Below are 26,470 nucleotides of genomic sequence, written 5' to 3'. Positions count from 1 at the left end.
CCCTCCCGATTTCGCGGTTTTACAATTCGCAATTTCGATTATTTGTGATTTCCTAAAACTGAAATCACTCCCACCTCCCTCCCGCCTCCTGGGCCTCCCCGACCTTGCCTGGTGGTCTAGCGGTCTTTTGGGGCAGGAGCGATCTTCCTACGGTTTCTGCCCCGTGCTGATCACTCATCCAAAATGGCTGCCATGAGTTCCCATTGTAGTCAGCCCAAAAGTTATTCGCAAATTTTCAATATTTGCGGGCCGGCTCTGCCCCTAACCCCCGTGAATATTGAAGGAGTGTATGTGTTGTATAAAATAAGAGTACTGTATGTCAGTGGTGTACCTAGCATATGTGACACCCGGGGCCCATCATTTTTTGACACACACCCCTCCCCCCCCCCCCGTCTGTACGAAAAACATGATTTTTAGTAACAAGCCACACGTCACACATGAGTACCTAGGAAAAGGCAGCATCTTACATACTGCAGTGAGCTTTACAACATCAATATACCCATTGTAAAACTAAACAAGACAGACTAGTACAGATCATTCTGCAGTCAATCCTAACAAAAAGCCATGTCTTTCGAACACACAGAACACAGAAAACACCTTCGCCTAGTATGGAATATGTCATCATAAACTAACCCCTCCCCCTTTTACAAAACTGTAGTGTGGATTTTAGCCATGGTGGTAACAGCTCTGACGCTCATAGAATTCTGAGCATCAGAGCTGCTACCACCGTGGCTGGCGCTAAAAAACACTCCACAGTTTTGTAAAAGGGGGGATAAAATAGAAATACATAGACAAAGGTTAAATTGAACCAGTAAGAAGCTGGATTTTGCATACAATGCACCACAGAAACAGTGACACATGTCTCCTAAAGCAATAAATAGAAAAAAATTTTCTACCTTTGTCTTCTGTGGTTTCTGCTTTCCTCATCTTCTTGTAACTCTCTTCCTTCCATCCACTGTCTGCCGTCTCTCTTCCCCTATATGGCATCTTCTCTCCTTCTATGCCCCTTCCAGAAACTGTATGCCTCACCCTTCCATCTCTCACCCCCATTGATCTGGCATCTCACTCCTCTCCTTCCCTCTCCCACACCTCTCCTCTGCAATCCCTTTCCCTTTTTTCCCGCATTTTCTTTTCAATTTATTTTCTGTATCTGTCTAGATTACGTTCTTACTACCCTCTCATCAATGTCCTTTTATACTGTCAACCTAAAGTTTGCCACCTCTTTCCCTCACCCCTCCAGTGTTTCCCTAACTCAATCCTTTTCTCTACATCATGTGCCCTCCTTTTATTTATCTCCTCCTTCCATCATGTACCCTCTTTCTCCAACCCTTCCATCTAGTACCTTCTCCTCTTTCTGTCTACTTCCATCCAGCGTCTGCACACCTCTTTCTCTCCTCCCATTTCCTTCCTTCATTTGCTCCCTTATCTCTCCCATCTGCACTTCCATCAAGCATAGGCTCCCCACTACCATCCAAAGTCTGCCCTTTCTCTCGCCATCCACCCCTCTTCAATCAGCATCTGCCCCCTTTCTTTCCATCCAATATCCTTCCCCTTTATGTCTCTCCCCTTTCTCTGTACATCAGTTCCATCAGCACCATCCTTCCGTACCACCCTGCCCCCTTTCTTTCCCTCTACTACTCTTCCATTCCAGCAGTCCTGCTCCTTTCTCTCCCTCCATGCAGCAATGTCCCATGATGACTGTGGCTGCCAGCTGCCAGTCCACCCCACTCCGATGTACTTGCTCTGGAGCGGACTCAGCAACTGCATGCTGGAAGGTCCCGCGATGATTCGTCTGCTGGCTCTGCTCCGGAAAAAGTTAGTTACGTCGGAGGGGGTGGACCCGGCAGACGCAGGGAGTTGTGGTGAAGTCCCTCAATGACTGCGTCTGCTGGGTCCACCCTCTCCGACTTAACTTACTTCTTCCGGAGCAGAGCCGGCAGACGAGTCATCGCGAGACCTTCTTGCACCTCAGCGTGGCTGCCGACTCTGCTGCAGAGAAAGTAAGTCAGAGGTAACGTGACTATTTATTTTTTTTCATCAAAAGTGGACATCTATTAATTGACTGTATATTCTTTCTTTCATTTCTTTCTTTCTGCACTCAGGCCCAACAATTGTCCCTTTCTATTCCCTCTCTCCTTCCTTCCCATGTCCTTAGTGCCCCCAGTGCCTCCTTCCCATGTCCTTAGTGCCCCCAGTGCCTCCTTCCCATGTCCTTAGTGCCCCCAGTGTCTCTGTCCTGTGTCCTTAGTGCCCCCAGTGCCTCCTTCCTGTGTCCATAGTGCCCCCAGTTCCCCCATCCTGTGTCCATAGTGCCCCCAGTGCCTCCGTCCTGTGTCCATAGTGCCCCCAGTGCCTCCGTCCTGTGTCCAAAGTCTGCAGCGGTCAAAACAGCAGTCAGGGAGGCAAAACTTCGTATGGAAGAAACTCTAGCGAAGAACATCAAGAAAGGGGACAAATCCTTCTTCAGATACATTAGCGACAGGAAAAAGAACACAAACGGGATAGTACGCCTTAGAACGCCAGACGGGAATTATGTGGAAACTGACTCCGATAAAGCCAAACTACTGAATGATTACTTCTGTTCAGTCTTTACCTGCGAGGCACTAGGGCACGGGCCTCGGCTGGATGCAAAGCAAAGCATGGATGACCCATTTCAGAAGTTTGAGTTCACACCAGCTGATGTTTACAGAGAATTGTCAAGACAAAGCCATGGGACCGGACAATCTGCACCCAAGAGTGCTCAGAGAGCTATGCGATGTTTTGGCGGAACCATTAGCCATGCTCTTCAATCTCTCCCTAAGTACGGGGAGAGTCCCCCTGGATTGGAAAACTGCCAATGTTGTTCCTCTGCACAAAAAAGGTTGCAGAGCGGAGGCTGCGAATTACAGACCAGTAAGTCTCACATCAATAGTGTGTAAACTCATGGAAACTCTACTTAAAGGGCAATTAGACACGATATTAGATGAGGGGAATCTGAGGGATCCCTGTCAACATGGATTCACTAGGGGCAGGTCATGCCAATCCAATCTTATCAGCTTCTTTGACTGGGTGACAGGAAAGCTAGACTCGGGAGAGTCTCTGGACATAGTGTACTTGGATTTCAGTAAAGCGTTTGATAGTGTCCCACACCGTAGACTATTAAACAAGATGAAATCGATGGGGTTAGGTGAGAAACTAACGGCATGGGTCAATGATTGGCTGAGTGGAAGACTTCAGAGGGTGGTGGTCAATGGCACCCTCTCTAAGACATCGGAGGTGACTAGCGGACTTGACCCGAGGGCTTCAGGGTAAAGTAGCGCTGTTTGCCAATGATGCCAAACTGTGTAATATAGTAGGTGAAAGCGATCTCACGGATGGTATGGCGCAGGATCTGATCAAGTTGGAAAACTGGTCCTCAACATGGCAGCTGGGCTTCAACGCAAAGAAGTGTAAGATGATGCATTTCGGCAGCAGAAATCCATGCAGAACATACACCTTGAATGAAGAAACACTAGCTACGACCTCAGAAGAACGGGACTTGGGAGTAATCATCAGTGCAGACATGAAGGCTGCCAAACAAGTAGAGAAGGCCTCATCCAAGGCAAGACGGATGATGGGATGTATCAATAGAAGCTTCGTCAGCCGTAAACCTGAAGTCATAATGCCACTGTACAGAACCATGGTGAGACCTCATCTGGAGTACTGTGTGCAATTCTGGAGGCCACATTACCATAAAGATGTACTTCGAGCTGAGTCAGTCCAGCGAATGGCCACTAGGATGGTCTCCGGACTCAAGGGTCTCTCATACGAGGAAAGACTGGGCAAGTTGCAGCTCTACTCTCTAGAGGAGCGCAGGGAGAGGTGTGACATGATTGAGACATTTAAGTACGTCACAGGTCGTGTCGAGGTGGAAAACGACATATTCTTTCCTAAGGGACCTTCAGTCACAAGGGGGCACCCGCTCAAACTCAGAGGAGAGAGATTTGGTGGTGACACCAGGAAGTATTTCTTTACAGAAAGGGTGGTGGATCACTGGAACAAACTACCGGTGCAGGTGATCAAGGCCACTAGCGTGCTCGACTTTAAGAATAAATGGGACATCCACTTGGGATCTCTACGTGGGTCGAGCAGCACTCTGACTTAATGGGGTGGGACAGTAGAGTGGGTAGACTTGATGGGCTATAGCCCTTTTCTACCGTCATCTTTCTATGTTTCTATGTTTACGTCCCGTGTCCATAGAGCCCCCAGTGCCTCCGTCCTGTGTCCATAGTGCCCCAGTGCCTCCGTCCCTTGTCCATAGTGCCCCCAGTGCCTCCTTTCTGTGTCCTTAGTGCCCCCAGTGCCTCCTTCTAATGTCCACCCCCAAAGCGAGCGTGCCTACCTGCCTACCTATCTTCCTCCCTCCCGCGCTAAAGCCAGCCAGCTTGCCTGCCTACATCCTTCCCTCCCTGCCACGGCAAAAAAAAAGAAAAAAGCACCTCTCTCCTTCCTTTCCCCCGGTCCGCGCCGCTGCAGTCTTACCTCCCCGCTGCTACTGCTAATCGCCGACAAGAAGTCTTTTTTCCAATGTCAATTTTGACGTCAGAGAGGACATTCTGGGCCAGCCAATCACAGCCTGGCTGGCCCGGAACATCCTCTCCGACGTCAGAATTGCCTGCTTTTTGAGGTATAATGCAGGTTTGTACATCCGCATAGTATTTGTTAATAGTGGAGTGCCTAATGGTCAGAACTGCTGCTTCAGCATCCTGAGGTTGTGAGTTTAATCCCAACACTGCTCCTTGTGACTCTGAGCAAGCCACTTAACCATTCATTGCCCCAGGAACCATAGTTAGATTGCAAGTCCATTGGGACCACTATTCAAGGTTTTATTAATTTCTAAGCGAGTTTACAATATAAAAAAAAAAAGAGCATGAACATAATAAAAATGCTATTAATAATACCATTAACACATGCAGAAAGAAACAATTACAGAGAAACACCAACTAATACTTGGCATAGTAAAGGGGATAGATGAGTCAGACAGATGGGAAACAAAAGGAAATAGGGTTAGAAATATAATTTGGATAAGAACGAAAGCCAAATAAGGAAAAAAAACAAAAGGAAAGGGCTCGTTGTTGTTTGATTCCTTAAGGGAGTTAAAAGGATACTGTAAATTTTAAATCAAATGTTAAAAGCTTCTTTAAATAAATGACTCTTGAGTAGGCTTTTGAAACATTCAGGATTAGCTTCTTCTCTTATGAGAACTGGTAGGGTATTCCAAAGTTGTGGGGCTACGACTGAGAAAATGTCATGCCTTTTAGTTCCTATTATACGAAGGAAGGGGACCGTCAGCAATTTACGATTAGACAATCTAAGACTGTGGGGTGGCTCATATGGGATAAGATATTTATCAATAAATTGGGGTAGTTTAGAATGAATTGTTTTAAACGTTATTAAAGAGATTTTGTAAGAGATTCTTTGATTAATTGGCAGCCAATGGGTATTTCGAAGTAGAGGGGTTACATGGTCGTATTTTCTGGATTTTGTTATTAATTTAATTGCAGCATTTTGAATTATTTGTAGGCGTCTTAATTCTTTATGGGATACTCCTGTAAATAAACTATTACAGTAATCTAATTTTGAAGGAAAGAGACTTGGGAGTACTGTGGTCAACAAGTCAATGAAGCCGTCCGCGCAATACGCGGCTGTGGCGAAAACGGCGAACAGAATGCTAGGAATGATTAAGAAGGGGATCACGAACAGATCGGAGAAGGTTATCATGCTGCTGAACCGGGCCATCGTGCACCCTCACCTGGAATACTGTGTCCAGCACTGGTTGCCATACATCAAGAAGGACATGGTACTATCGAAAGGGTCCAGAGAAGAGCAACTAAAATGGTTTAGGGGCCTGAGGAGTTGCCGTTCAGTGAGAGATTAGGGAAACTGGGCCTCTTCTCCCTTGAAAAGAGGAGACTGAGAGGGGACAAGATAGAAACATTCAAGATACTGAAGGGAATAGACTTAGTAGATAAAGACAGGTTGTTCACCCTCTCCAAGGTAGGGGAGAACAAGAGGGCACTCTCTAAAGTTAAAAGGGGATAGATTCCGTACAAACGTAAGGAAGTTCTTCTTCACCCAGAGAGTGATGGAAAACTGGAATGCTCTTCCAGAGGCTATTATAGGGGAAAGCACCCTCCAGGGATTTAAGACAAAGTTGGACTGGTTCCTATTGAACCGGAATGTATGCAGGTAGGGCTAGTCTTAGGGCACTGGTCTTTGATCTGGGGGCTACCGATGGAGCGAACTGCTGGGCACAGTGGACCACTGGTCTGACCCAGCAACGGCAAATTCTTATGAGTGAGCAACTACAGTTCTTGAGGGCCACTGCATCTTCCATCATTTCAACTGGATGTACCACAGGATCTCCTTCTGTTACAACCTCAAATGGAGGAATTTTTACAGGATCCTCTGCTACCACTTCTTCATCTGGAGAAAGCTTCACATCTTCAAACACTAACTCAACTGGAACAATTATAACAGATTCTGTAGTTAAGACCAGCTCAACTAGAGAAAGTTCCACTGCAACTTCCTTCATGACTTCACCTGGAAGTACCACAGGATCTCCTTCTGTTACAACCTCAAATGGAGGAAGTTTTACAGGATCTTCTGCTATCAGGTTTTCAAGTTTTGACAATGAATTTACATGAGATCTACTCGCATACAATGAAACCAGTACATTCATGTGGCACAATGGTTAAAGCTACAGCCTCAGCACCTTGAGGTTGTGGGTTCAACCTCACCCTGCTCCTATGTGATCTTGGGCAAGTCACTTAATCCCCCCTTGTACCAGGTACATTAGATAGATTGTGAGCCCACCAGGTTAGATAGGGAAAATGAATGTAAATCCACTTAGGCTATATAAATACTAAATAAATCTCATGCATATTCATTGTGGAAAACTTACAGCACTGAGGGCCATGGCTACCCACCCCTCTTACAGCCTAGTTTACTGAGGTATGAACTTTTGAGGACAAGAGTTCACTTTTCTCAGATGCTCACCACTCTGTAGAGCATACTGTTTTATTAAGACAAAACAATGAGAGTTGATGGGGGAATAAGGTCGTAAGATTCAGGTCATAGAAGTGAGGATAACAGGTGAGGTTTGTTTGAGGACAAGGAGCAATTGATATAATTGGTAAAAGCTTCAAGGAATTGGGCCTCTTCCCACTAAAAATCTACGGATATAAAAGAATCAGATCCTTAGGTTTAATAGAGGGGACCTGTCGGCACTTTATAGAGACCTATCCACCAACAAGCAGATATGGCAGTGTTCTCTTCAGTCAGAACTGGGATGGGGATCTTGCAGCATGAGCCTTCATTTGCAAGAACTTGAGATTTTTTTATCCCATTTTGTATACCCCAGTTCTTCAGCATACTTAGGCCTGGATTAGAGAATGACACGGGGAAAAAAATTTATCAGTGTTCCCGCCCCGTCCCCACCCCCACCCTGGAAACTGTCGGATCCTATCCGCACAAGCCTCAAATAGTTATGATTTTATACTGAACGTATTTTATTAAAGTATAAAAAAAGACTATTCTGGACAATTGTCATTTTATAAACACAAATAATACAGAGCAAGGATCAACAAAATCCCTGTCTCCCCTCTACTATTGTGAAAACTCCCAAATATCCCCTCTACTATTGTGAAAACTGAACAAACCAAATTACTACAGAATGCTACATAGAAAATCAAGCTAACAAAATACTTCAGTCACTCATGGCAGGAATAGTGTTAGGGGAGAGCAACTAGGGCAACTGGCCCCTGGTCAGAGAGAGCCCTAAGCCAGCTGGAAGCTAAAGAAGCACAGCCTGGGCTTTGCGGTTCCCAGTTATGTCTAATACCAGCTCTAGCAGGATACATATTTCAAATCTGAAATATTCTAATCACAAAATATAAAATAAATTTATTTTTTTTCTACTTTTTGTTGTCTGGTAATTTTATTCTTCAAATCACATTGGTCTCAGGCTTTGGGTTTGGGTTCCTTCTGTCTTCATCGTGGCATGGCTAGCTCCTGAAGGTCAAATAAGTGCAAGAGGAGCTGGGGAGGAGATGATAAATCTGACACAGGCACAATTTTTTTTACCACAGGAGCAAGACTTTTCACCACTTCCACAGGGCGGTGAAAGGTCTTGTCCCCATTCCCGCGGGGCGGTGAAAGGTCTTGTCCCCCTTTCTGCAGTAAATCAGTTACAAATGTCCCCATTACTGCAGATTTACTGCGGTGACCCACGGTTTACCCCGGTAAATGGTCCCCGTGTCATTCTCTAGCCTGGATGCTCTAAAAACTAACTCAGCCTGTAACAATTGACTCTAAACCAGTTTAATGTCATAGTAATTTACTGACTGATGCATATAATGGCTCAACGAGGGCATTTCTGTGGGTTCATTGCAGCTTTCAAATCTGCTATGCAAATGTAGTATGAGGTCATTAGTATTAAAATGAAGTCATTAATATTGAATCGAGCACTGCGACCAATGCCTTAACATCGCTTTGTGATGCACAAAATGTAACGACAACTTCTAATGACCCAAAATTTCTGACAGGTCTGGAGGTGCCAATAAGTGTGTTACCCATAAGTTTGCCACCCTGAATCTCATTCCCCCCCTCCTCCCCCCGGTGAAGATTGTCTGCAGGAGAGATGCCCATTCTCTCCTGCCTCAACCACTCTGACCCTCCAACCTCACCATGAAAATCTGCAGAAGGGATGTCCTGCCTAAGCCACCCAGACCCCCCCCCCCTTTATTCAGATGACATCAGGAGGGATGCCCACTCCCTCATGCCGACAGACCCACTTCTTCAAAATGGTGGGCCTTCCCCTTCCTGATACATCTTGAGATACACTGGGAGGGGCCTAAGACTGTGACTGGCCCAGGCACCTAAGGCCTCTTCCATAGGAAGGGCCTTTGGTAACTGAACCGATCTGAGTCTTAGGCTCCTCCCAGTGCATCCCAGGATGCACCAGGAAGGGTAATGCTTGCCATTTTGAAAAGGCGGGCTTGCAGGCAGGAGGGAGTAGGCATCCCTCCTGCTGTCATTTGAATAAGATAGGTGAGGGTTGTGTCACAGGGTGCGGGAGGGTCCGGGTGGCTGAGGCAGGAGGTGGGGCTTCCTTCCTGCCTATAATTTTTTTTAAGTTCATGGGTCATCATCGGGAGGTGGGGGCTGTCATTGGGGAGGGGCCCAGCATGACTTTTTTTTATGGAGATAGATACTGTGTATGTGTAACACATGCACAATATCTGTGCCAATTAAAAGAAAAAAAGTCTTCCTGCCTCAAACAGCTGAGCGAAGGGAGGCTGCTTCAGAGCGTCCCCTGCCACTCAGCTATTCGGGCTTCTCCTACCGGTTCTGCGCATGTGTTAGTCACTTTTTTAATGACTGATCGGTTGGGATTACGGTGGACCTCCCATTAAAGTCATTTGCATGTGAAATTGTTTGAACATCAATCGCCATTTTCAATTCAGACAATTTATCAGCACCACAGCGACCCACAAGATTTTAATGGCAATTTTAGATCATCCGGCCCTTAGTTTGATCAGTGGAGTAACAATTATGTACAAGGTTTCTTTCAGGAATCCTGCATTCATGGGTAGTGAAATTAGCCACCAGGTGTCACCATTAAGCTATAACTCCCTCTCCCTGGGATCTGTAAATGTTGTTTCCACAGCATCCTCAGTGAACTTGGGAAATGCAAGAACCAATGCAGGGATCAAACCAGGAAACTTCCTCATGGCAGTGCCCAACATGTTGCTTTCCTTATTGGTTTAAGTACCCAACATATGCCATCTGAGCTACCAAAACCAGAAAGTCCAAAATGGGGGATAGAGACAAGCCAAATTAAACTAGTGCACAAAAAGTGCTAAGTGAAAACAAGTGTGAGAAATATACCAAAAAAATCACTAAAACACAGTGGAATAGTTCGCATGTCTCTATCTCCCATTCGGGGGTAAGTGGCGTCCAAAATCAACCGGGCTGGCTCGAGAACAAACAGAATCAAAAAGAGAGGACTTAGCTTCTCCGTAAATCCACTTGTTTTACGTAAATCACACTTGTTTTCACTTAGCACTTTTTGTGCACGCAGTTTAATTTAGTTGGGTAACCCAGGGATGTTTTACAAGTAATACCCTTGTGGGCTTTGATTGTGACAGCTGGTGCTTTAGGGACTTGTTCCCATATGCAGGCTGTGAAACTGAGGGTATCCCACTCACATTTATTTATTAGTAGTAGGTTGGTTTGGCTAGTTGGCTTGTCTCTATCCCCCATTTTATTCTTTTGGGTTAGGGGGAACTTTCTGGTTTTGGCTGTTTTTTCAGTTTTCCCTTTCTGGGTTTTTGTATTGTTCGTCTGAGTTACCAGGCAGGCCTCAATTTGGTATTATATACAAGTTCAAAGTATGAGTATTTCTTTAAGCACTTACCTGACTGATTTTGGATGAGACTTTTTAACATTTGTTGATCTCTGTTGATCAGGTTGCAAGTAGGAGGTAATAATCATAACATTCCATGCTCCATTCCCTCTGAGCACTTGTAACCAGTCCTATTCCTAGAAATATATTGTCCAGCCATACAGCCCAATAGTTGTGCAGTATCTTAGAGAAAAGAGATGAGGCTGGGAAATGAGGAGGGACATGAGCTATGTATTTTCTTATTGATCATTATGATTATTAATTTACAGATCCCAGATGATTGGCCTGGGTATAAGCTGGATTTGTTTACATTTCCTCACCACTACTCTGAAGATTTGGAATGCGTGTTCATACCTCATGGAATCATCACGGACAGGTAATTATATTCCACTTTTCATTTCCCAGCATAATTGCAGCAAGGTTATCCTGTGTCCCTAAAATACAGTACATTATTTATATATCAAACCTAGATCTGCTCAAAAGATATCATGCTGTTATTTCATTTTAAGTGGGGTAGGAAAAGCTTCAGAGTATAGGCCCACCTCTATCTAAACTTTCTTGTCTTCTGGGCCACTTCAAACCTCCATCATTGGCATAAAATCCTCCCCATCCACCACTTAAAAAATGATATTTTTTCTATTTTTTGTTTTCTTATCAAACAGTCTTTCACTGACTACTGACCAAAAAAACACCACTAATCTAATATCAATGTGTAATAAACTATGAAAAACTATTGGACAAACATCAAGAAGATTAAATCTAAGATTGGCTAAACACAAAGAGTAATGTAGTTCGGTAACATACGGGAGCTCCTTTTTCAAAGCATTGTAGTCAATTACAGCACAACTATATGAACTTGAGATTGTAATTCTAGATTGGGTATTCCATGGGAGGAGGGGACTATAAATCATCTCTTGCACAGAAAGAGCAACGATGGATTATAAATTGTTGACGACAGAACCATTGGGTTTAAATATTAATATAGAATGGCAACATTTTTTCTGAATGGGAAATTAGGTGAGAGAATCTATGTGCTATGTGGCAGTCTTATATTGACTGTTCCCTCTGCCGGTATCTATATAGTGTGTCAGCACCATTTTGGGCCATCTCCATGCAGAAGCTGTGATTGTTGCTTTATTGAATGAAAGAAGCCGATGCTATAATTCCCTGACACAACAGTGGTGTTGCTGCAAAACACAGGCCGCATCGGAGTATTACAAGCAGTAAAGAGGAGACTAGTTGGGATTTAAAGCTTCCATTTTCAAGATACGTTTCATATATAGTATAGAGTCATTCCATGCCAAGTGGTCTAATGGTCCCCACTATTAAGTTTCAGATTTTATTCAAAATTTGCACATAGAATAGTCAGGGTAGTAAGAGAATTTTCCTAAGATTTTAGATTCCTAACTGCATTAGTCACTGAGCTAGACCCATTGTGCATAGTGATGAATAAAGTATCAGTTTTAGTTGCTTGTAAAATTGCAAATAATTAGTCAAATTCTAATTTTTGGTAATCCGCCATAACCTTTTGTGCTAGTTGCAACAATGCATCATGAATACTCACCCGAAAAATTTGCTCAAGTGTGCCCAAAAATTTGTCACAGTTTGTTACAACAGATTTTGACCAGTTTATCAGCTGCTATAGCTCCAGAGTAAAGTAAATACAGACTTCAGATTTTTATCATCGATTATCCTTACATTTGCAGCAATACTGCATGAATAGCTACAATCATAATATTCCTTCAAATGTGTCATCTTTGACACAGAGGCTAAAATTCATCAATTATCAGGGTCAATTAAAAAAAAAAAAAAGAAGAGTCTGCCTATATCTTCCTAAAAGCAACACTGTTTGAAAAAGAAAATTTTACTCTATATGATGCATACTTTTTGGTTTTGCAACGCTACTCTCTTAAATGTACAAATTCACCTCAAAGTTAGGAATGCTTAGCAGTGTGACATGCAATATTTGCATTTTGCATTTATGTTCGATAATTTGAATACCACTGTATTTCTAACTGTTTTATACTTGTCAAAGATTTCTAAAGGTACTACATTATTGTTGTAATATGTGTTTTTCTTGTGGTGAGTGAGTTTAGTGATTGGTACTATATTTTGTGTTTCATTTGCTGTTCATTCTCCAGTCAAGTCAGCATTGGGTTTCAATTGGTTGCTATGTATAGCATATGTGTGACTTTCATATTTTCCAGTTATTAAAATGGTTTTTACACTCAGAATTGATTGTCTTCAGTAGGACTTGTTGAACCCATTATTACCAATCATTTTAGCCATTTGTGTATTGCTTTGGCTCCATTCATATGCTTTAGTCAGGTATTTTTAACCTTTTTGAACCTCTGCCAAGATATCTGATTCAGATTGTGTTCTTCGATTTTTAAGTTATATATTAGAGAATGACACGGTGGCGGTTTAGCCGCGGCTACCGCATTTAGCCGCGGGTAACCCGCCAGAACGGGGAAAGAAAAATAGCAGTCGCTGCGGGGATGGGAACAAGGCCATTCACCGCCCCGTGGAGCGGTGAATGGTCTTGTCTCCGCAGTGAGGTATCAAGGATCGCGCGGTCCCCGCAGCCACCGCCCACCCGCCCGTAGCGTTTTGCCAGCTCCCTCCCTCCACCTCACCTTATATTTCGAGTTTGCCGGCTTCCTTTTATCACAAGCCGCACGCGTTCGCACAGCCGTGCACGCGCGGCTGCGCAAGTCAATCAATTTTCTCCTCTGACGCAACCGGAAACAGGAAGTTGCAGGAGAGGAGAAGTTTGATTGACTTGCGCAGCCGCACGTGCACGGCTTTTTGAACGCGTGCGACTCGGGAAAAAGGAAGCCGGCAAACTCAGAATATAAGGTGAGGTGGAGGGAGGGTGGGGGCTGCTGGACCTTTATTTAAGTATATAAATACTTAAATAAATATTGAGGCCTCTGCCTTGGGGCAGAATGATTTGTTTGTAATGTCTGCCGGTGCAGAGTCCAAGCGCTGGAGTGCATTCCAGGCGATCTAGGAGCCCTATTGGAATACGCTCACTCATCAACAACATAGTCTTATATTGAATAAATAATTGGTTTCTGTGGGTGGAAGTTGGGTGAGGGGAGTTGTACTGATTATGGGATGGTGGTAGTTTTTTTTGGGGGGGAGGGATGTTATAATGTATGGGGAAAAAAACTCTCCTGCAAATCTATTTTTCTCTTTCTGCTTTCTCTTAAACATTGGCCTCTACTGTTCACTTCTTTGGCATTGTATCATATTTTTATCTTACTTTTGTTTATTATTGTAAAATTCTTCTGTAATCGGTAACTTGGACTGGATGTTTTCCTATTTGGCCTTTGTTTGTTTGTTATGTAGTTTGCTCGCAATAAAGATGATTATATATTTTTTTAAAAGATTCACCATGGTGGCTCCACATTTTGATTCAATTGCATTACAAGCAGCATTTCCCACAGCCCTTCTCTCATGTTTTATAAGAACGGAATAAGCTAAATATTAGAGTACTAAGGCTTATATGGATGCTGCGGGGATGGTGACGGGGCGGTGAATGGGATGGAAGGGGCGGTGAAAGGGATGGCGGTGACGGGGCGGTGCAGAGGATGGTGGGCCGGAGACGGGGCGGTGACGGGGACAGATTTTTTCCCCGTGTCATTCTCTATTATACATGTCAGACTTTGAAGAGGATATAACTTTGCCTTTCTGTTCAAATTGGCAAGGTATTGGTGCATCAAAGTGCCATGTAATTTTCCATGCAAACAGGCTTGGGATCCTGTGGAAAAGAAACCCACCCTTGGCTGTTGTTGTATGGCTATTGGGTGTGGCCCCTTTGGTGATGGGGATACTGATTGCTTATTTGGAAACCAGTAGTGGCAAAGCCAACACGGACCAATGTAACATCTATTTCATATACATTTTCTAGCCTTGTGATATGTGTATATCATGGGCCATGCATACAGACTATCCCATCATTTTAAGCAAATTTATATTTCAATAAAGGTTGCATTGCAAAACAAATGAATAAATATAAATCTTGTAGAGTAATATTTTCTCTTTCAGATAGTGCTAGTTAGAAAACAATTCAGGCAGACTCTTTTTTTTAACAATTGACCCTGAAAATTGCCAAATTTCAGCCCTTATGTCAATGGTGCAAAATTTGAAGGAATGTTCTGATGCAGCTGTTTATACTGAATTGCTGCAAATTTGACAGTGTAGTGTCCAGTGCAAGGATAATCAATGATAAAAAGCTGGAGTCTATATCTACTTTTGCTCTAGAGTTATAGCAGCTAATAAACTGGTCAAAATCTGTTATGACAAACTGTGACAAGTTTTAAGGCACACTTTGTGCACACTTTTTCAGCAGGCTTTTGCATCCATGATGCTCATACTAGCATCACTGAAACTAGCATAAAGAATTGTGCTGGGCTGCCAAAGATTAGTATTTTTCATCAATAATTGTCAGCTTTATGAGCAGCTAAAAATGACTAAGTAAAACCGGAGATCATGTAAGATTTGTGGCTTAAGGCAGTGTATTACACTCTTCTGCTCTAGGGGTCTTTTCAGAATTGTTGCTTGAAGGCCCATAATTTGAATTTCTGCCTCTTCCTAGAGATATTTATCACTGACAGATTTTAACATTTAGGATGGCTCCCTCTTAGTCATTTGATTTGCCCCCATTGACTTCAAGCTGCCATTAAGACAATAGTTACTCTTGGCCGGCCAAATGGCTCAGATGCAATGCAAAGCGCTGTCATGTCAAAGGTTCTGAGTTCTCTCCTCTGAGAGCTGGGCTTGAGGTTGTGGAAAGAGGGGGAGAGAGTCTTGCTTGATTGTACTGTAGTACTTGTCAGCACATTTCTGGAAGGGCTAAGCAGAGTTCTGAAACCTGTCATCAGCCAGTTGGATTTTCAGGATATCCCTAATGGATATAGATGAGAGAGATTTGCATATAATAGAGATAGCAGGCAAGCAAATCTTTCTCATACATATTCATTAGGGATATCTTGAAAATCCAACTAGTTGGTGGGCCCCAAGAGAAGTTTGAGAACTACTAATGTGGAGTACCATACTTTTTACAGGTTGTTTAATAACGTTGTACTTTGGGAATAAAGGCTTGGAACAGCTTTTATTATTCAGACAGAATATTCAGTCAATTATTTACAGTGCTTTACAAAAGTTTTTGCACCCTGGAACCTTTTTCACTTTTTAAAAAAAATTTAACATTATTTATTGGATTTTAACAAAGGGAAACAAGAAAATACATTTTACCTATAACAACAAAAAAATTGCATACCAATCAAGAAATCAAGGACCAAACAAATGATAAACTTATAATAGGATATAAAGAAAAAGGAAGTTAGAACAAAAAAAAACCCACGTAATAAGGAAACACCAAGGGTTGTATTTCAAGGAAAGCGAACAAAATACAACGTTGGGTATCATTAAGAAAGGTATCACAACCAGGACGAAGGAAGTCATCCTGCCACTTTATCGTGCAATGGTGCGCCCGCACCTGGAGTACTGTGTCCAGTACTGGTCGCCGTACCTCAAGAAAGACATGGCGGTACTTGAGAGAGTCCAGAGAAGAGCAACTAAGCTAATAAAGGGTATGGGGGACCTCTCATATACTGACAGACTGAAAAAGCTGGGGCTTTTCTCCCTGGAAAAGCGACGACTCAGGGGAGACATGATAGAAACCTTCAAGATCATGAAGGGCATAGAAAAAGTGGATAGGGACAGATTTTTCAAACTAAGGGGAACCACAGGTACAAGGGGGCACTCGGAGAAATTGAAAGGGGAAAGGTTTAGAACAAACGCCAGGAAGTTCTTTTTCACCCAGAGGGTGGTGGATACATGGAACGCGCTGCCGGAGGATGTGATAGGCAGAAGTACGCTACAGGGCTTCAAAGAAGGTCTGGACAGGTATCTGGAGGACAAAGGGATTGAGGGGTACAGATGGGAGTAGAGGTAAGGTTATAGGGACAGGATTAGAGGTAAATTACAAAATTAGTCAGAGACCACTGTTCAGGCAGTGGCCTGATGGGCCGCCGCGGGAGCGGACCGCTGGGCAGGATGGACCTCTGGTCTGCCCCAGCAGAGGCAACTTCTTATGTTCTTATGTGAGCTAAGATGGCTTATCACTCAGATTCTCTTTAGCACAGAAGCTTTGTCCCGGTTCTCAAGAGCTGCCAGGTTTGTATTTAGTGGCAGTGACTGCTAGAACTGACAGGCTTGGTGGTGGCATACCTGCCCATAGATCTCTTGCTCAGCCTGAAAAGAAGGCTTTCAATCTCAGGCCAGAATTGTCTGAATCATTGTACTCTGAGGGATTATGACCCAATTTAGAGACAAGCGGAAATAGAAACATAATGGCAGATAAAGGCCAAATGGCTCACCCAGTCAAAATAGCTGACCTGGGTACTCCTTTATTGATGGTATCATCAGGGATATCTACCTCTACCCTGGCCTTGTTGGAGGCTCCGTAGAGGTCAGATAGTGAGCCAGGTAAAGAACGGAAGAATCTGATAGAGAGAGGCTCTCGAGCACCAAAAACAAAAAAGAGACTGCAGAGAGGAATGTACAAGGTGCGAGAACTTTTATTTAAAAGTTGTTAAATATCAATAAAATGCCTGCTCCATTTACTCCAAGCTTGTTCCTTTTTTTTCTTTTATGTCTTTTATTCAGTTATTAAGTTTTTCTCTTACTTTTAAGAACTTAAGGATTTTATACAACACTTCTATTCCATGTGGTTCTCTGTTAGCAAAGCAATTTGGTATGTATAAGTTTTCATCACTGTTCTATTTGTTTTGATCAGCTACTTTCTCATTTTCTCCACATGCAAGTTCTCACTTAAATTTTACATTTTCACATTTATATCATTTTTAGCAGTACCAGCACTTACACACGCCACCTCTAACACAGCTGGTAAACATTCTTCACATCCTTTTCACATGTGGTTCTGGATTTCACCATATATTTCTGGAGTACTTTGCTCACATATCCCTTCCATGCTCACACCATTAAAATATCATTATTTTCTTCACCAAAGGATTCACCATTCACAGGTGGTGCATATTCCTCAGCTATCATTTTCACACCTTTCCTACCTCATTTTCCTATAGGACCCCTGAAGAAGTGTTTCTCCGAAACACGGACTGTTAGGTCCATTCTCCATGTTAATGAGAACCATTTTCTGGATTACAATATTTTATTGATATATTAATGACTTTTAATTAAAACTTGTGTCTCCAACGCTCAGGTTTCGTGCCTTTTTGGCGGTTCTATTTGGGCTAGTCAAGCTTTTGATGTTACTCCACATTTGTAAAGATTACGTTATTAATATCTTGGATCCCTGTGTTTTGCCGAAACACAGCCCTTGTTGGGTCCCTCTATGACAAGTGTGGATTTGTTGAATAAAAGCAGAGTCAAGAACATTGGATTTCCACAGTCTTGTTTGTTTGGATTGTCCTTTTTCTCCTGTGGAAATTTGGGTCTTCTTCTCTTGTGACCATATGAATCCCCACCACGGCTGCTGCTTCCTGGTCAGCAAGTGCAAAATTCTTTTATTGTAGGGGAATTCTGTGTAAACTGTGATTTGTGCAGTTGTGCAAAATTCCTCCAAGAGCAGAACATGGTAAGAATTTTGAAATAAAGGAAGTTGGAAGTAAGAATGAGAGGAAGTCCATAAACTGCTGTTGAGACAGATATGGGAGAAGCCACTGCTTGCGCTGGATCGGTGGCATGAAGTGCTGCTGCTATTTGGGTTTTTGCCAGGTACTTGTAACTTGGATTGGCCTCCATGAAGACGGGATACTGGGCTAGATGGACCATTGGTTTGATCCAGTAAGGCTATTCTTATGTTCTTAGGAAGACAAGGAGAAAAGAGGACTATAGGATAACCTCTTTAAGAAAATCAGTGTTCATGTAAAGGCTGACACGTTTTAGAGATAATTCTGTAAGGAGTCTAATGTTAAGTAACAAGTACAGGTGTAAATACCAGTCCTATAGAGAAAGGGGATGGAATTTAATATACCACCTTTCTGTGGTTACAATCAAAGCAGTTTACATATTATATACAGGTATTTATTTTGCAGACGGGGCAGGGGAGAGTTAAGTGTCTTGCCCAAAGTCATAAGGAGCTGCTGTAGCAATCGAACCCAATTTCCCAGGTTCTCGGGCCACTGCACTAACTACTAGGCTTCTCCTCCACTCCTTTATGAATACAGGCAGTCCCAGGGTTAAGAATGAGTTCTGGCTTTTTTAACCATTCTTAAGTTGAATTTGTATGTAACTCAGATCCTGTACAGTACATAAGTCTATAAAAACTTTAGACATTAAAGAAAATTAAAGAAACAGTCTTCAAAATAAAGTACTGTAGTTTAAATAGAAAGAAAAGATAGGAGGTTTACACTTATTTTTGTTCTTCATCAGTCCTACTGTTCCCTCTCCACCACCTCCCTCTCATCTCTTTCTTCCCCATGCCTTATGCCTCTCCCACCACCATGTCCAATATTTCTTTCTCCCTCCCTAGGCCCAACAATATATATACACACACAGGGGTATTGTATGGGTAAGATGGTGTCTTTTTGAGTTTGATTATGGGGAAGCTTTTGGGATGGGCTTTTCTTTTTATGAGCTTTTCTACTTTATTTAGATTTTTTAAAATATTTTTATTGTAAACCGCTTTTTTTACTTGTAAGTAAGATAATGGTATATCAAATAAATGAAACCTGTAAATTAAGTGTATATCTCTCAAATCTTGGTATGAGCATTTACACCAGATATATGGCTGCTATCAGCTAGTACTGCTCGATTCAGAGAGGAAAATTTTTCTTTTAAGTTTAAATTCAATTAAAAGCTCCCTTCCCCCCCACTGCTCCAACCTGTTTAAATTTTGTCCTTGTCTTGGCTCCAACCTGCCCTATTTTATTCTTTTAGTTTAAAAATTTTTTATATTGTAAACCAGCCAGATACCCATGTACCTTTTCTTCTACTGTCATATCCTGGCTGCCCCAGTAAACCCAAGTTTGTAAAAGTTTACTGTAAAGCTTAATGCCTTGTGAAGGTTCTTACAAGCTTATTTTGAAAGAACTTGAGTTTTTCTAGGCTGTGGCAGTTGGCCCTGCACAGCCCTGGCAGTAGTCTTTTGGGATATTTTTTTCCTTTTTGGTTTTTCTTTAAGACTGGATTGTGGGTCATTTAGAGAGGGACCACAACCAACGGCCACTGTGGGAGGAGGTCCCTTCTGCCCTGAGCTCTGCAGTCAGAAGAGCTCAGAGGCAAGATCCAGTATGACGCTGCCAGTAATAATTTTGAATAAGAAACTGTATGAAAGCATTTTTGAAACCAGACACGACCCAAGGGAGGCCATTTTGGACTACATCTTTGAAAGCCAAGTTTTCTTTTGAACCATGAATGTTATTTTAGGGTTTTTTTGAAAATTGAAGTTTCAAATGGAATAAAGTACTTTAAATTGGAATCAATCCAGGTGTTTTTATTACTTGATCCACCACTCCAATTGGGAACTGATTAACCACTTGGTCAGCGCCGTGTGCTCTGGGCTTTCTCGGCCATACCCACTTGGGCACGGCCCGGCCTGGTGACGCACTGTGACATAAGTCTATCCCTCTGTCTACCATCTCTCTCTCTCTCCCTGCCTTGTTCCCTGGGTCAAACCTCTCTGTTCCCCTCTGTACAGCATCTTTCCCTTGCTCTCCTCCATTACAGAAACATAGAAACATGATGACAGATAAAGGCCAAATGGCCCATCCACAGTAACCATTATCTCTTCCTCTCTCTAAGTGATCCCAGGTGCTTATCCTATATTTCTTGAATTCAGACAGTCTCTGTCTCCACCACCTCTTCCGGGAGACTTCCACACATCTACCACCTTTTCTGTAAAAAAGTATTTTCTTAGTATTTCCTTAGATTTCATCCTATGTCCTCTCATTCCAGAGCTTCCTTTCAAATGAAAGAGGCTCGACTTGTGTGCATTTACGCCACAAAGGTATTTAAACGCCTCTATTATATCTCTCCTCTCCTGTCTTTTCTCCAAAGTATACATATTGAGATCTTTTATGTCTGTCGCCATAAGCCTTAAGACAAAGACCACGCACCATTTTAGTAGCTTTCTTCTGGACCAATTCTGTCCTTTTTATATCTTTTTGAAGATGCAGTCTCCAGACTTGTACACAATATTCTAATACAGAGGCATCAATACCTTCTTTTTTCTACTGGTAATACTTCTCCCTATGCACCCTAGCATCCTTCTAGCTTTCACTGTCACCTTTTGGCCACATCACATACCTGTTTGGCCACATCACATACAATCACACCCAAGTCCCGCTCTTCTATCATGCACATAAGTTCTTCACCCACTAAACTGTACTGTTCCCTGGGGTTTTGCAACCAAATGCATGACATTGCATTTCTTAGCATTAAATTTTAGCTGCCAAATTTCAGACCATTCTTCAACCTATGCTAGGACTTTCTTCATGTTATTCACACCATCCGTGGTGTCTACTCTGTTGCAGATTTTGGTATCATCCGCAAAGAAGCAAATCTTACCCGACAGCCCTTCAGCAATATCACTTATAAAAATGTTTAAAAGAACAGGCCTAAGAAAAGAACCTTGAGGCACACCACTGGTAACATCCCTTTCCTTAAAGCGATCTCAGTTGAGCACTACCCTCTGTCGCCTTCCACTCAACCAGTTCCTGACCCAGCCCGTCACTTTGGACCCATCCCGAGGGCACTTAGTTTATTTATTAGACGCCTGTGTGGAACACTGTCAAAGGCTTTGCTAAAATCCTAAATATACATCTAGCGCACATCCTCTATCCAATTCTCTGGTCACCTAGTCAAAGAAACTTATCAGATTTGTCTGACAAGACCTACCTCTAGTGAATCCATGTTGCCTCCGGTCCTGTAATCCACCGGATTCCAGAAACTTCACTATTCTCTGTTTTAAAAGTGTTTCCATTAATTTGCTTACCACAGAAGTCAGACCTACCAGCCTGCAATTCCCTACTTCTCCCTTACTTCCACTTTTGTGAAGAGGGACCAGATCCTCTCTTCTCTATTCCTCCGGTAACACTCCCGACTCTAGAGAAGCACTGAAAAGGTCAGTCAGCGGAGCCACCAGAACTTCCCTAAGTTCCTTCAGCACCCTGTGAAATATTTCTTTCTAAGTTTCCAAATTTTCCAAGTTTTATTTGAAATTTGATATACCAATTAAAAAGTTGTTTAAGCGGTGTACAAAGTCATGAGCAGCTAAAATCTTGGGGGAACAATGCACCATCTCTCCCTGCCCTCCACCCTATGTCCAACATTTCTCCCTCTCTCTTCTCCATGTATGTCTGTCTCCCTTCCCTCCACCACATGCAGGATTTCTCCCTTTCACCCCTTTCTACTTCTTTGTTGCATGCCCATCTTCTCCTCCACCCCATGTCCAACAATTTTTCCTCTATTCCCCTCTGTGCAGCAACTTTCTATCCCTCCCTCCCATCCCCCTGTGCAGCACTTTCTGATTGACACCCCCCCTCCCCCTAAGATCTGATATACCATCAGGTCTCCTAATGCAGCAGCAGAAGTGGATGGCTAGCAGACACAGGCTCTGAACAGGCTTGTTCGCTGCCTGCCCTGCCAAGGCTTCCCTCTGCCATGTCATCGGTGATGTTATCAGTGATATGACAGAGGGAAGGCTCCAGTGGGGCAGGCCGCAAACAAGCCTATTCAGAGCCTGTGTCTGTTAGCCATCCACCGCCACTGCTGCTACTTTAGGAGGCCCTAGAGGTATGTCATGCCTCACTGGGGGTGGGAGGCAACAATACATAAGTCAGGAAATTCAAAGTTTTGGAAAGCTAGATGACAAGCTAAACTTTATAATTACTTTTCACAGTTAGACCTCGCTTTTGAACTACATTGAACTCATTTCCACTACAATGGCCTCATCCAACAGGTATGAGAAATAGAGATGATTTGAAGATTTTTCCATTTAAAAACAGATTAGATTTTCCAGAAACCCAGCCAGTTTTGAATACAATTTGGCAGCACTTCATCAAATGGAAGGAGAAACACATGTGTGCAGGTAACAAGAAATATGTGTACTGAATACATGTAGAATCTGAGCAGAACGTGAAGGAGAATGCTGTAGTCTGGAGGGAACATGATGCATTTGAACAGATATGACTGAAAAATGTACAAGTCAATTGCCAAAGAAAAATTTTGAAACTGGTCATGGTGTATGCAGACCCACGGGCACATCTCTCATTGTGTTTCTCTCTTGCAGTAACCAACATCATGAAAGACTGTGTGCCCCATGTACTTTTCAAGGGCAAAGCAGACAAAGTAATCAAAGCACAGGGAGATGAAAATCAAATTCCCATGCATACTTCACTTGGCCCGCCTTATCCTCATCCTAGTGGAGTGTGCTCTCAAGGAAATTGGTGGCTGTTTCCCACAGCCAATATACATTGATGAAATAGCCACCATATAAATCCATCTGGAAATGGTCACCTTACATGCCAGTTTGCCCAGTCTAGCAGAATTGGTTAAGATAAACAAATGATCTGAAAGATGAAATTCATTGGTTACTTTGAGGTATCGGAGAAGAACTCTCTGCACATCCAATAGCTGTAAAACTTTGTCCCTCTTTTTGGAACCTGTGGTGTGAAAAGCAGGCAACTTGACTTCCTGATTGACATGGAATGACGAGAAACCACCTTCACTAGAAACAAAGAAACAGTGCAAAAAGAAACACCCACCTCTGTAAATCTGAGGAACGGCTCTCTGCATGACAGTGCCTGTATCTCCAACACTCTTCTTGCCAAGACAATGACTATGAGAAAAATTGTCTTCGCTGTTAGATTCAGCAATGACGCTTCCAGCAAAAACTCAAAAGGCGCCTTGCTGAGCCCACTCAAAACAATGTTAAGCTGCCACGAGAGTAAAGTTTGTCTTACCAGATGCCTCAACCTGAGCACCCCCTTCAAAAATCTGTCAGGATGTGAAGCTAAGGAATCCTTGCCCAACCAGGCTCTGAAACACGACAGACCTGCTGCTTGCACTCTTTGGGATCCAACTGCCAGCCCCTTTTCCAGGCCAACTTGCAGAACAGACAAAACCACTGACACTGGTGCTGTTGAGGGTTCCATCAGCTTTTGTGCACCACTGATGAAACAACCTCCAGACCTTGGCATAGATGGTGGCTCGGGCTTGCTCCTGATATAGTGCTTCTATTTCAGTGGAGTATGGGAATCATATGGCTGGGTACCTGTCGAGGGCTCAGCTCAAGGCTCTGGTTCCCTGCCCAACCCACTAGCCCTGCTCAATTTCCTCTGTTCTCCTAGACTCCCTCCTCTCTTAAAAAAAAAACAGAAACCCAAAGGCTAAACCCAGTGGAAGACAGGGCTAAAGCAGAGGAGAGACCACTGTTTTGGCCTCTTATGTGACATCAGAGGCACCAGATCCATAGCATCCACGTCTGGCATTGGTCAGATGACCCCACTGCGTTGTGAGTTTTTTGCAAGGAGGAGCTACTCTCGCTTATAGTCAAGGCACTGGCAGCTCTTAATATTGAAGATCAAGAGACAGTGGTTCCATCCTCTTCTAATCCCAGAATGGTGGGCACTAATTGGCCACTTAAAACATTCTCCTATGTAGGAGGCCATTCAGGAGCTGATCTCAGCTCAGTGGTCCTCTCTGGATTCTAATCCGAGGGTGGCACAGGCTATGGCTCGGCTTTACCCTGTGCCGCAGATGGAGCTGGAGACTCTAAAGTGGATGCTATGATTGGTGGCAGTCACCAAAAGGACTATGCTGGCCATTGAAGGGGGTCATTGTGCTTAAGGATGCACATGATTGCAAGCTAGAAACATCCCTGAAGGTGGCCTTTGAGGTGGCAGCCCTATTGTTCAAGGCAGCAGTTTGCAGTTCATACGCAACAAAATCTTGCCTAATGTATGTTCAGGTAGCGGATGTGGTGACGAAGGCCATTGTTGAGCTCCCAGCTATGGAGTTGGGTCTGGCCTACTTAGCAGATTCCTTGTACGACTTGGTAAGGGCTCTGGCAAAGCAGTTGGCCTTAGTGGTCACGGCAAGGCATTTGCTCTGGCTTCGGAATTGGGTGTCAGATGCTATGTCCAAGCAGAGGCTCATGAAGCTGCCCTTTAAGGGTCGGATGCCCTTTGGTGAAGAGCTGGTGAAGATCATTAAGGATCTTGGAGAGTCAAAAGCACAATGCTTTCCAGAGCACCAGCCTAAAGGGGCAGGTCATATGGCACAGAACCGCTCCTGTTTCAGGGATATAAAGCACTTCCAGCCAGGGCAGAACCAGAGGCCTCAGAGGGACTGTTTTAAGCAACTTTAGTCCTTTCAATTTGCCAAATCACACAGAAGTGGAGAGTTCCAATCTTGGACTTGATGACATCTTGTTCAATGCAAAGATGCCACGCTTCTTCAGCTGGACCAAACAGTACGGCTTGGAGGGCCTGGATACACTTCTTCATCAGGGGAAGGTAGTGTTAGTCACACCCACTTGGCCATGCCATCTGTGGTTTGCGGATCTTGTCTGCTTGTTGGTTAGATGCACCATTGCATCTTCCAGAGTCACCGGACATGCATCATCAGGGTTTGGTGCTGATGAACAATCCCTCCCGCTTTGGTCTTATGACCTGACTCTTGAAAGGGCAAAACTCAGGAAGAAAGGCTATTCAGATCATATGATTGCTACACTTTTTCAGGCTTGGAAGCGATCTACAAGTATGTTGGCATATAGGTGGGTTTGGATAACCTCTGAGGCCTGGTGTGCTCAGTGGGGCTCTCTTTCCAGTGTCTGCATTGCTCCCGTACATTCTGGTGTTTCTTCAGGAGAGTTGTGCCTAGGGCCTAGCCCTGAGTTTGATCAAGGCTCAGGTTGCAGCGTTGGCCTGTTTCAGTGGTTAGCTAAAGAACATTCCCTGGCAGCGAGCACACCCAGATGTGGTTAGATTCCTTAAGGGGGAGGAGGCTTGTCTGCAGCCACCAGGGCATGGCCCATATCCGGAGTGGAGTCTTAATTTGGTACTTCAGGAGCTTCAAAAGGCTCCTTTAAAACCTCTCCGTAGGACTACAATTAAGGATCTCACTCTGAAAGCGGTGTTTTTGGTAGCAATCTCTTCGGCAATGCAAGTCTCAGAGCTTCAGGCTCTGTCTTGTAGAGATCCATTTCTGCGTTTTTCAGAGGCCGGAGTGACTCTGCGTACGGTTCCTTCATTTCTAGCTAAGGTGGCTTCTACTTTTCATCTGAATCGGCCTCTGTTTCTTCGGTCATTCTGGGAGGTAGACTATACAGAGGATCTCCCAGGATCAGTTTCACCTGTTGGACGTGCACAAGATTTTGAAGCGCTATCTGCATGTTATGAATGAGTTTTGGCGATTTGACCATTTGTTTGTGCTCTTTGGAGGGCAGTCTCGGGGGCTGGTGGCTTCTAAGGCCTCAATTGCTCAATAGATATGAAAAGCAATTGTATCGGCATTTTTGATGTAGGGAAAGTCCACTCCACAGGAGTTGTAAGCGCACTCTATTAAGTCTCTGGCGACATCATGTGCAGAATTGCAATTATTTTCTTTGGAAAAAATTTGTTGGGTGGCTATTTGTGCATCCTTGCATTCCTTTTCGAAGCATTATAAAATAAATGTGGCAGTCTGCGAAGAGGCTTGTTTTGGGGTGTCAGTGCTTTCCATGGCTTCATCGTCCTCCCATCTCTGATTAAGGATTGCTTTGCTATATCCCATCTGTCTAGATTTGTCTGCTGTAGATCCAGGAAAAGTAAAATTAGGATTTACCTGATAATTTTCTTTCCCTTATATACACCCTAATTTCTGCATGCAGTACAGTTTGTTGGCATTGTACGTTGGTAGTTCTTTAGTAGAATTGTTTTGCATATTGCTTTTGATGCAATTAATTTCATTGCCTGTTGTCGATTTAGGCGATGAATGTTAGAGAGGAGGGAGTCGATAATGTGTTGGGGGAAGGTTTTTTCCTCCAGCTTTTGTTAGGAGTAATACTGA

General features: G+C 43.4%; 1 protein-coding gene across 1 annotated transcript in view; it reads left to right on the top strand.

The window, feature by feature from the left end:
- PRTFDC1 (phosphoribosyl transferase domain containing 1) overlaps window positions 1-26,470 on the top strand; it is a 131,086-nt gene that overhangs the window by 6,214 nt on the left and 98,402 nt on the right. Inside the window, exon 2 of the mRNA XM_033931384.1 lies at window positions 10,696-10,802. Coding sequence (XP_033787275.1) covers window positions 10,696-10,802 — 107 coding nt within the window. The remainder of the gene's footprint in view (window positions 1-10,695; window positions 10,803-26,470) is intronic.

The sequence above is a fragment of the Geotrypetes seraphini genome, chromosome 2 (assembly GCF_902459505.1).
Source record: "Geotrypetes seraphini chromosome 2, aGeoSer1.1, whole genome shotgun sequence".
NCBI lineage: Eukaryota > Metazoa > Chordata > Amphibia > Gymnophiona > Dermophiidae > Geotrypetes > Geotrypetes seraphini.
Note: the sequence above shows the minus strand (reverse complement) of the source record. Positions and strands in the feature narration are given on the sequence as shown.